At 34.4% G+C, this 11,896-nt stretch overlaps 1 protein-coding gene across 3 annotated transcripts; it reads right to left on the bottom strand.

Annotated features, from left to right (window-relative positions):
* Positions 1-443: 443 nt before the first annotated feature.
* On the bottom strand, positions 444-7,969 carry LOC21397647 (probable ubiquitin-conjugating enzyme E2 24). Of its 3 annotated transcripts, none has more exons than XM_024173342.1 (10): positions 7,600-7,969; positions 5,397-6,353; positions 4,957-5,147; positions 3,390-4,792; positions 3,178-3,291; positions 2,426-2,863; positions 2,261-2,324; positions 1,886-2,025; positions 1,462-1,773; positions 444-1,057 (listed from the first exon to the last, which is right to left on the bottom strand). In XM_024173342.1, the coding sequence occupies exons 4-10, from the start codon at positions 4,779-4,781 to the stop codon at positions 803-805; spliced, it is 2,715 nt and encodes a 904-aa protein (XP_024029110.1). In that variant the 5' UTR covers positions 4,782-4,792; positions 4,957-5,147; positions 5,397-6,353; positions 7,600-7,969; the 3' UTR covers positions 444-802. The 3 variants fall into 3 exon arrangements, with proteins under 3 accessions (XP_024029110.1, XP_024029111.1, XP_010108186.1); XM_024173343.1 differs by having other exon boundaries at positions 4,957-5,143; XM_010109884.2 differs by lacking the exon at positions 4,957-5,147.
* Positions 7,970-11,896: the final 3,927 nt, after the last annotated feature.

The following is an 11,896-nucleotide window of genomic DNA, read 5'->3' as shown; positions in this document are numbered from 1 at the left end:
TCATTCAACCTAAAGAAATAAAGAAAGAAAGAAAGAAAAAAAGAAAAAAAGAAAGAAGAAAAAGATAACTGCTCAGTCCACCAAAAAAATGACTGATCATAAGGTAGTTCTATTTTTTTTTTTTTTTATATTAAAGAACAAAGGAGATATATATGTAGTTACATTGTTTGAAACTCATAAATACATCAAAAAGTTCTCATCTGAGGCCTTCATCTTTTCACTTTTGGCTTTAGGACAGGGTCCACTTCTCATTTTGTTCTTTATCCTTTCCTCTTTTACCCTGCTTTGTCTTGCTTTTTAGCTTTTCATTTAAAAGGACCTTCAAAAATGATTCCAAAGGAGGCTAAAACAAGTTGCTGGAAAAAAAAAAAAAAGAAAAAGAAAAAAAGAGTGAAGCAAATGTTTCGGAGGAAATGACGCGTCAAAGAAAATGAAAATTAAAAGAAGATTAAATCATATGCAAATTACTCCATTTATGCATCCTTGAGGCAACCTTGATATGAGATCATAGACTTACAAGCACACAAATCCAACTTATTGCCATTACTTGAGTTTTCTTCACAACACCAATACATCTATTATAATTACACCTTATGTGGACTTCTTTCCACTGCATCTATAATCACCATTCACAACATGTTGGAAACACAGCAAGCCCCAAAACAAAAGGCACACTTTTTAATCTTGTGCTCTTGTTTTGATTTATTCACTCCACTTCTAAAACTTTTTAATTTTTGTTGAATAAGTTTCAAGCAACCCACTGTCAAATATACATATTATACACGAGAACTTTATGCAGCAATCAGCCTGTTTGTTTTTCTGGCACTGCAAGCTGGCTGCAATCGATTCCCTTATCGAAAAATGCCTCTACAAGCTTGGGGAAGAGTTTAGAGAGCATGATTTTGAAGCCTGTGGAGCTTCCCCTTTGATGGTCGTTTTCGGTTTTGCCACAACCAACAGCACACCCCACTGAAGCTCCTTCCATGTATGCCTTGCAGGCCATTAGAATATGTTGCGAGCGTAGACTGAAATGTTCCTCTACAAGTGCCTCAAAATGCTGCAAAGTAGTAAAGTTTAGTCAAATCATGAAAGACAAATTGAAGGAACAAAACTAATTTTTCTCTGTCGAACACGGTAGGGTCTTGGTTTGGTCTATTGCCCATTTTCATATAAATGACACTAAAGAAGATGAAAATGATAAAGGACATTTGTAGCACCCAACACCACAACTCACAATGGAATAGGTACCACACGCGAGCCTCACATGCGGGGTCCCTCCCTACAGTGAGTTATGATGCTGAGCACCGGTAATGCCCAATAGCACTGCTCTTTTGAGACAATTTCAGTTAGACTGTACAATTTACTACATTCATAGATTATCCGACAATAGTCACATACTAAGTTGTTACTCTAATGGCCATTTACTATCCAGTAAAACCCATATTAGATTAAGCATTGTACCTTTGGTGGCTTTCGGAGCAGGTACAACATGGACTTGCAGGTCATGAGAAACGCGTTCTCATTATAGCTTACTGAATTCTTCTCTCCTTCAGCTTTTCCCATCTGCTGATCATATCCAGCTTCATTGAAGTAAGGCTTCTCATTAAGCACAAGAGCCTGAAGAGAGAGAAGAACTTGCAAAATACTGGAGCTCCCTGGATTCCACACTTCAGTGTCTGTTCCAGCCCACGTATTCAGCAGACTGAGACAGACCTTGCCAGACTCGTACAGGTTCGGGTTAACACGAAGCCCACCAGAAATATAATGCACCATCTGTAGAGAATTTTCACATCCAAGATAACTAATGTAAGATTTTCATCTTTTCATCGAAATACCAGTCGTTATGAAAATCATAAGGTTAATGATAAGCACTGCAGAAACTTACTGGTGGTTCATGAGGATATTCTGGAGGAAGGTATATGTCAAAGAAGAAAAGTCCATCATGGTAGGGAGTTCCAGGGGTGCCAACAATGGCTGCCCGGATAAGATCCATCCTTTCCTCAAAAATGCGGACGTAGATTGTTTCTGTTTAGATAAGAGAAGCTTTTATATGTCAAACTGCCACCGTGATAGAAAAATTTTCAAAAAGAAATTTCTATTTAATTATTTTAGGGTTCCATTTTGATTTACTATGGATTTAGAACGATCAAAAAACTTTTTCTTTTTTTTTTCCAAATTCCTTAAGTGATTGATATTGTAAGAGTTGAGATTGATTGCTAAATGAAATGCTCAATGGAATGAAAAAGATTAAGGTACTAACCAGGGAGTTCTTTCTCTAGTATGCTCCATTCTTGCTGAACCTTCTTTACCCAGCTTCTTTTCACCTACAAGGAAACAAAATGCAATGGAAAGGAATTAAAGGACTATCTTGAGAACTAGAATGTGACAATTTACACCTACACAAATTTGTAAAAAATTCTCTCACCTGAGACAACGCGAATCCTTTACCGGCACTTATAAAATTGTGATCTGAACAATCTGCAGCCATATCAAACTGCCTAAACTTATCTGGATTATTACTGTACGTCGACTGCTGCAGATCTTTATTCTCTGGAAGCTGTTTAGCTTCCTGATTCAATATTTTCTTGACAAATGTATCCAATTCATCAATTATTTGTGGCTCATTGCACAGATCACTCCCTTCCAGCACTTCCTTTTCTTTAGGGATCCCAGACTCGCTTCCGACTTCAGGAATATGGACCAATGGTGTTGAACCCGAGCGGGATGTGGAACCAGACGTGCCAAGTAGACTTGAAGCGATGCTTGTTAAAAATCCAATGGCGGCTTGTGGAAGGAAAAAGGAAGTGGACTCCCATAGGTGTTTCTTGCAACCATCGCCAACACTGTCTGAATTTAGCAAACCCTGAACGTGAAACTACAATTAATTGATGTTGAAAAGAGAAAATGTCATACAAGATTTTATACATAAACTTATATTCCTTGTTTCTTCCACTAGAAGTTGCTAACATCAATACATGCGTTTTGTAAATTCCTTTTATATTATATCCTTTATTCTTACTCAAATTCAATATATACTTCCAGCTTCACTTATTTCAGACAATTGTCTACTTAATTACTCAGTTTCGGAACATATTTTCCCACAGTAAAAGTTTGCTGGTACTATTATGCACTGCATCACAGTGGGAAAATGCAAAAGAGCAAGAAAGCTAGTTTTACCTTATCCATTGAAGTTTGTTTGTCAAGTTCAGTCATCTCTTCATTCAAGCCCTCCACATCGACTGGAACCGTATGGTCATGTTTATCGACCCGATAAATTTCATATGGAGCGACCTATCAGAATCACGAGTAAATAATATTGGATCTCACTTTCCTATAACCAATCCAACACATAATAAATCCAAAAAAAAAAAAAAACAAAGATTCAGTACCTTGCTTATAATACCAGAAGCCCATTTCACCTCCACAGCACCATGTTTGAAACCTATAACATTGCCAATGCAAGATAGGTAACATTTCTGAGGAAACTTGTTCTCATCACTCCCATAGCCTTCCACAGCCCTCTCCTCAGCCATGGCCTCTGTGTTATTATCCGCTTGATCATCAAACTGATTACGCACCGGTCTAAACACAAGATCACCAAAACAGTAGCAGTAGTCTGGGTGTTCGACAAGCTCGTAAGCGCTCACAGTTTCTACCATATGTTTACCATCCATATCTTTCATTTCAGCAGTAGTATTAGTCTTCCACTGCACCTTCACTGTTCGTTCCTTCGCATCCATACCCAAAACCACACCCCATCTTTGGCCACTAGGCACGTGTGGGTCATCACAGGTGCCTTTCTCTAGCACAAACTGTTCAGGCCAAAACTCATAAGAATTTACTGCACTCGCAGGAAGCAACGTCTGCGAGTCTAGTCCCAAAGAGATACTCCCATTTTGCCACACAACATCAACTTTAATTTTTGTCTTCACAATCACAAAAATTGCATCAAAGTTTGAACCAAGGTTTCTTCCTCTAACCCCTCTCTCAAACTTCTGTTCCATAACACCCATATGACCAGAAACTTGAAGTACACACCAGTCACCAAGTTGCCAATTTGCATGCAAAAAGCATGACAATAATGTCAGCTTTTTTGACTCCAGCATACGTGGCGGAGAAGGAAGATTGAGATTACTAACTGTGAGTATGGATGCAAGCCAATCAACATATACCAAACCCGCTTCCACAGCACAAACAGTTCCTTCTTCTTGATTCTTCTTCCAAGTACCACATAGCCATTTGGCCGACTTGGAGACAGTTGAAAGCTTAACTTTGACTCTTTGTCCTGGATAGTACGGGTATTGCGCATCTTCAAGTATGTTTGGAGATATAGGCACCAGCTTGTCTTGATCCATGGCGTTGACCTCATATTTTGTCCCATCATCAAAAACAACAGTTACAAGGTCAACCACCTTTTCCACTTTACCTATCCATGGCCCGCAAACAACATAATCTCCCACCGAAAAGGATCGAATCTTTGATAGATTTTTGGAGTTTATATCTTTTATAATTTTTCCATGAACGTTTTCCAAATCAACAAGCAGCTCAATGCCAACAACTCTTCCCATTTGGCCCGATGGATCTGTCACAGAGAAAACCATGTCCCCATGCATAAATCCTCTCTCAAATGAGAGAAAATCATCAATTTTTTCAATGCTCTGCTCCAAACTTGATAAAAGGCTCTGGGCTTGCCCACCATACAAAAAGTCTACTTCCTCTTGGTCCTCCATGCCACTTTCACTAGAAGAGTCCCAGTCAGAGTCGCTGAGGAGGAGATCCATCGTGAAAATGCCTACCAGTAGACAAGTATACATTATTTATTATTACTAACATTACATGTAGTATGTATATATGTAGTGATAATGTATAAAAAAGCATTACTAAAATATTAAAACGAATAGAGATATAAGAAAAATAATAATAGATAAAACAAAATAATGTTGCAGGGCATCCTACCTCAATCACAAAAGTAGATAAATCACAGTTGCACTTTTGCCACAAATACTAGGATAATCTTCAGAATCACAAAGATAGGACCTTTCTTTTTTTTTTTTTTTTTTTTTTTTTTTTTTTTTTTTTTTTTTTTTTGATATGGACAGGACCTTTCTTAGGATATGAAGCTCTTCAAAGAAAGCATATAAACCTGTCTAAAACAAAGATATCATTGTATAACTATCCTATGAAACTTTAGCATGGATAAGAGATTATTATGTGATAGAGTTTGGAAGGTTTAGTTACTTTAGTGTGAAAGATATAAGCCAAAGTGATCAATTGCATTTTGCTTAAAATAGAAACTTTAAGCAACTTAGGATTGACTTGCTAATAATAACAACATATATGATAAACTGACGATGAATCATATTAAAGTAATAATATAGAGGGAAGTTGAATGCTACCTTCTTTCACAATGTGGAACAAGGAACAATTGTTTCAGTCGTCAAAGTCCTCAGCCGGCACAGCTATAAGAATCAATAGTTTGTGCGGATCCCAGCGGAAAAAATAATGCTATTGGAAAATGGCTCTTTGAGATAGACAGCTGATTTTCGACACAAATGATGTGCCGGTTGTAATGCCAAAGGAGATTTGCCCTATCAAGGACGATGAGAGTCGACGAATGACTCCCTAATGCCAAAGGAGATTTGCCCAATGAATGGACTCAAGATTTCTTCTAGGAGATAAATCTTCCCAGAAGAAATTTTGATATGAAGTCCCGACTGCAGATGGCAATGAATTGCTACTACTAGCTGAGTTATTTCCCAAAGGAAGGGGTGAATTTCGCAGAGTAAATACTGTCAAAGGAGATCTGCCCTACAGCAGGAGTGAAGTAGAGATAGATTAATTTCCAACGATAAATGCGAATGTCACCCAACCAAAGGGAAATTTTGTAACTTTTGCCAAAGGAGATTTGCCCAAAAGAGCTGAATCCTCACTTAATGATATGTTCTTTATACATGTATGAATAAAACTACCAAAAAGATCCTAAATTTATTGCCAAAGGAGATTTGCCCCAACCACTGCCAAAGGAGTTTGAATTGTATAAAGAGTTCAACCAACCAACAGAAACTCAGGAGTCAGGAAAGCAACATACAATCCACCAACAGAAACAGCTTGTTAGATATGTATCAGGGCTCGATATACAGCCATTTGGCAATAGACCAGATCATGACTCTCAGATGGCTGTCTCAAAAATCACTTGTCATTGCAAGAGCTTAAAAAACCTCTCTTAAAATTTCTGAACAACTAGCAATAACACCTCTTTTACCACAACCAGCTGCTATTTTCTGATGACTCTAAGAAAACCTTATGTAACCGCAAGAGGAAGCTTCGCCTATCAGCTTGTAATTCTTGGGAACCTGCATTAAAGCGCTTGTTAATATTTTCGAAAATTCTCAACATGACATGATGAACTGAAATAGTAATAACATCTGAGAATACATTTTCTATGTCTACAATTTCCAACTTTCTTGTTAAATACATACTCCTATCTCAAATTAAAAAAGTAAAAAGTTAGGTTTAGGGAGAGGCAATACAAGCATATGAAGTGAAGAGATTCCAGAGATCAAATTATGTGATTTAGTGATTTCTGTATTTTATCGATTTAGTTTCTCATACACAGTGGAATCCATTGAAGGATAGCTTTGAAAGACTAGATTAACAACAGGATATTTGTCTAGGTATTTTCTTTAAAAAAAAAACAAAAAAAAAAAAACAAAGAACAAAGAGATTTAACAGATTATATCCATTGTTATCTTTAGTACAAATAAGTGAGAGAAAACCATATTCTTGGAATATGGCAGCTACTAGCATTTCAGAGTTGTTTAAGGACAACAAATAATAAAGAAATTGCCAATTTTAATTCCATGGAAGAAAATTTTGTACAAGACATAAACTCATAAAGAATGCTTCTATGATGCTTCATCATTCAAAGCAAGCACTTCAGATTTCCTCAATTAAATTTTTCTTTAATGAATTAGATAAGAAACAATAGTATTTTTATGATATATACTATAAAATTTATAACAAAACGTGAAGGACCAGTGTTTTAAGAGACAGTAGAGCAACAATTTCAGAAATACAAAAACTCTACCTCCAACCAAATTATTTGGGAAAATGGGAAGTGAGCATCTTTCACATAATATTTTTATATTCCTACATTAACTAGGTTTAAACCCATTTTCGTACTCCACTTACACAAAGTTTTGCATGTAGATACATCCAAATTAAAGACAAATCCAACATCTTCAAAACCAACAATCATGTTAAAAGTTCAAACAAACAAATGAAGCTAGCTTTTTTTTTTTTTTTTTCCTTTCTTTCTTTTCTTGAATAAGAACAAATTCCAACCCAAAAAAACCAAGTTTGTCAAACAATTAGCAATATAAAAGAAAGGAAGCATAGAATTCACACGTTTAATGTCCAAAACTTCTAATACAACCATGATATTGGTCTTGTTTCGGCAATAGTTATAGAAAACAAATATTCAAAATTGGTTTCATCCATCAACAATCAGAACTAATAACAAAAAAGAACGAATAAGTTAATAACAATAAAATTAAAAGATATATTTATATATATATATATATATAGAAAGAAAAGTACCATTTGCTGCTCTGGAACCATTGAAAGATAGCAAATTGGCATCAGCACTACCGAAAAATTACCAGAAAACAGCCTTAAAATCTCCAAAAAGCTGATTAAACAAGCTTGACCCAGATCATGACTCCTTGCAATAAATTGGTTCCACTACTTTTCTTTTCCATTCAATTCCTCTCTGCATTTAATAAACTATCACAGCTTCACACGAGGAAAAAAAAGCTGAGAATTCAGAGAGGCCAAGTCCCTCCCTGAATCCCGCCCATCATGCCACCATAACCAGACCTCGAAACCATTGCACGGTGACACACATACACAGAGCTTCTCTCTCTTCTCTTTCTCTCTCTAGCTTGGTGTTCGAATCGTTGAAGTTCTGGTTGAGTGAGTGGGGTTGGTGTTTTGCACAGCCAATTAGATATATGGGAGTATTGAATGGATACATGGGAGAATATACCAACAGTATCTATCAGACACATACTACAACATTTATCGTTAAACTAAAGAGTTAGCCAACTTTCAAAATTCCACTACTACCCCTTCATGTTTATTTTGCTTTTCATTTTTTGCTATTTTTTATTGAAAAAAAAAATTGATATGGGAATTTATTTGGGCAAAAAAAAAAAAATTTACAGGAGGAACTTTACTTTATATTCTCCAATTTTTATGAAAATTCCAGTAATGGCCTTGGAAAAAAAAAAGCTTAGTGTGGAGCGACCAACTCTTTTTTGACATGATCACAATAATTCTTACGCGTTAAGAAATATTTATAGTAATATGGGTCATAACATGACAGCATGACTCGAAAATGACACGAATTTTACGGGTTAGAGTTAAGAAAAAAGAGATTCGTGTCAAAATTGGGTCGACCTGAAATTGACACGAAAAACATGGGTCAATTTCGGGTTAGATTCGTCTAATCCGAACACGACATGAAACTCGTAAAAAACTAGAAAATACATATATTTTTCATTATATATTTTTTATTTTATTATGAACTTGTGATATCACGATATAACATACTCAAAATTGTATACTATTATTTGCTTAATTTCAATGGATGTTATTGTATTTTAGTGTGTTATGAATTTTAAGCTATTTTTAATATGTAAAAAACTAAATAAAAGTATACAATTTTCGTGTCAATTTCAGGTTCACGAGTCAATTTCGTGTCACGGGTTATTTTTATGTTGTGTCGTGTCAACCCGTAAAGTGGTTGTGTCGTATTCGTGTTACGGTTTTTAAAAAATTTCACTGTAAATTTAAATAGAAACGATCAAAATACGGCACGTTACATGAATTGCTACCCCTAATTTACAGTAAGCTATAACTATTTAAATTGGGAAACAAAGTGCGACATCCCAATGTCATTGATTTTCATGAAAATTTAGTTAAAATTTATATAATTGATTATATTATACTTTGAAACAGTCTCATATTATGAATATGTGTTTTCTTTAAGAATTCCTTAATTAGATTGACTTTTTATTCTTTATTTATTATTATTATTTATTTTTGAAGAACTCCTTAGAGAATATAAAGTTTTATGAGACTGATCTTAAGTCACTATTCGAGCACGAATACTCTCATTTAAGATAGTATTTTGTGTATAAAGTCTCAAATTCAGAGTCTTTTACGTACGGATTTTTTGAGGCATACTACTTTAAAATCTCATTATTCTAATTCATGAACTAAACGGCTGAGACGTTTGATTCATGGATTAGAATCATAAGATTATAACTATTTTTGATTTACGTGTATTTTTTATGAAAAAAAATACTGTAACGAACCATGAACCATAATTTAAATCATGGTATGAATATTCTTACCAAAAGTCTAAACCCGTTATTAGTACAAATAAAAATAAAAAACGTATCCAGCTTGGAAAAAGCAACCCCAAATTCAACCCCTATGGAGTTTCTATTATGTCAACGCAATCATGAAAAAGAACCTAAAAATTAATATTCCCCTCCAAAGTGGAAATTTTAATGGGAGGTTCTAAATGGAGGCAAATTTTAATTCATGTGTAATACTACTTTAAAAAAACCACTATTACATCTTCTGTTTTGTCAATTTTGAGACCCCAGAAAGCCATTAGCACTAGCATAAAAACCAGCACTTAAAATGTAGACCAGTTTTTACCTAAATTTGAAGTAATATTGCATATCAAGGGACCACTTCAAAAGAAAAGAGTGATCAAAGCACCAAATTTTGTACCTTTTTTTCCCTGTCTGAACATGTGTTTGAAAAAGACTTTTTAGGCATCTTTATAAGAAGCTTACATATGCTATTTTCTTTTCCATTGTTAGCACAAAGAATATTCTTCACCTTCATTCAAAATAATGGATTGTGGAATTCCATACGGCCTTTGCATAAACATGCATAGAGAGAAGATTGTATTGCAATTGTGTTTGTTTATTTAGAAACTAAAATATTTATTTTATATTCAAGCACAAAAATGGGATTTATATACCATGTTGACAAAATGCTTTAGCCAAACTTAATGAGTTTGAAAACCAATGACATTATGAACCAGTCTAAAAGCCTGAAACTGGTTCTTCTTTGGCACAAACTTGAAGAGTAAAACGTAAAAAAAAACAGCACTAAAACACATGTATTAGAAAGGCAAAAGAATAACAAAATACCATTTGTAATGAAAATGACAAGTTCCTAACTACCTTCTTTCCCCTTCAATAACCACAGATTTTTTTTTTTTTTTTTAATTATTGTTGTTTTATCCCAACCCCTTTTGGGATGGACAAAGTGGCAGTTCTTTTTTTTTTTTTGTTACTTATCTACTATGAATTTTTCCCTGTTTATGATCCAAATTCCAGTGATCCCCTGGTGATGACAAAGGGTGAAAATTCTTCGAGAGATTTTGTCTCCCTTTTCGCTTTTTCCCCTTCTTTTATGTAACCATTTAAAAAGTGTCCAACTTGGAAGATTTTGAAGTACCACATTTTTATCACAGTGGAAAAACCATTGCACATTTTTGTAATCAAACTTTTACAGAGCCAACCCCACCTCCAAAAAGAAATCCATGATGCTTCTTAAGCTTCACAAATTGACAGTCAAAGCACCAAGCAAGTTGGCACTGCAAGTTCCTTCACTAGTTCTATCATTTGACTATATACAATTATATTGATCTTTCTTTATCTTTTTTTTTTCTTTTTTTTTTTTTGAATTTTATTTCATGCATAACTCTCACTTTTATTAGTCACTATATGTTATTTCTAGTGTCAAATTTACCATAAGACCATCAGTGAAAAGGCTTGAGTAGTGAGTTCATAGCATCTTTATTCTCACATGGCTTCTAAGCCATGAACCACATTTTGCTGAAAATTTTCAATTTTTGTCCATTTCTTTCTTCATCTTTGGCTCTCACTCTCATATCTATAGGCACAGTACAAACAGAAGCCAACACGAGATAATTATGTGCATTATTTAGTATAGTGGATTTCATGCATCAGAACAACACTACATTGGCCAATTTGCAATAGGGCAATAGCTATTTAATATTTTTCTGTCATTATGCAATAGTTGTCATTGGGAAAAAGCACAAGAATATATATATATATATATGTATATATATTAAAAAAATAGAGGAAAAAATTGCATGAAGATCTTGTAGAATAGGAGCTCCATTAATAGAGAGCAGGGTAGAATATTCACAGGCTAATTCCCACTTTCATGTCATATGAGCAACCCTGCTACACAAAAACAACTATTAGCTAGATTAATTTAAGTTATACATATTTTTCTCCTTTTAATTTATTCTGGTTATTATTTATAAAATCTGGGATTTTTGTATGGAAATAAAGTTAAATGTTGTTCTCATTGTAGCTTAACCATTGAAGGTGGGTGCTGAAATAATTCCACCTCTTATTATATAATAATTTTAATATTTTACCATGCAATAACCAAAATAGTGGAAGGGTCACTAGTAGATCTCTTGAATTTCCAAAATGGGTGTCACATGTTTATGCTCATTATAAGCAACAAAAGGCTAATTACTAAGAGCTTGTTCAGTTGTATTTTTAGATCTTAAGTTGAATTTGAGTTGAAGTTGTAACTTGAGTTTGTGTTTGGATGTGTACATTTGAGTTATGATTTGAATTGAGAATCTATTTGAGTTTGTGTTTGAGTGGATCAAAACTTGAACTTGTATTTAAATAGTATTTTAATAAAAACTCAATAGTGATGAAAAATTTTAATAGGGTATATGGATGGAGTTTTATTCGTCTCTTCATTGTGAACGCATAGAAAAAAATCATCTTAATCGGAATTAAAACGAAAAAATTATGAC

Source organism: Morus notabilis, unplaced genomic scaffold, assembly GCF_000414095.1.
Source record: "Morus notabilis unplaced genomic scaffold, ASM41409v2 Scaffold191, whole genome shotgun sequence".
Taxonomy (NCBI): domain Eukaryota; kingdom Viridiplantae; phylum Streptophyta; class Magnoliopsida; order Rosales; family Moraceae; genus Morus; species Morus notabilis.
This window is presented reverse-complemented; position numbering and strand designations above follow the sequence as displayed.

What these genes read in the sequence shown, in the direction of transcription:
- LOC21397647 (XM_024173342.1), bottom strand. Translation starts at nt 4,781, where the DNA reads ATGGATCTCCTCCTCAGCGACTCTGACTGGGACTCTTCTAGTGAAAGT. An exon ending in AACAAACTTCAATGGATAAG is followed by an intron (nt 2,864 to 3,177) that starts GTAAAACTAGCT and finishes TTTCACGTTCAG; the next exon opens with GGTTTGCTAAATTCAGACAG. An exon ending in AAGGATTCGCGTTGTCTCAG is followed by an intron (nt 2,325 to 2,425) that starts GTGAGAGAATTT and finishes GTTTCCTTGTAG; the next exon opens with GTGAAAAGAAGCTGGGTAAA.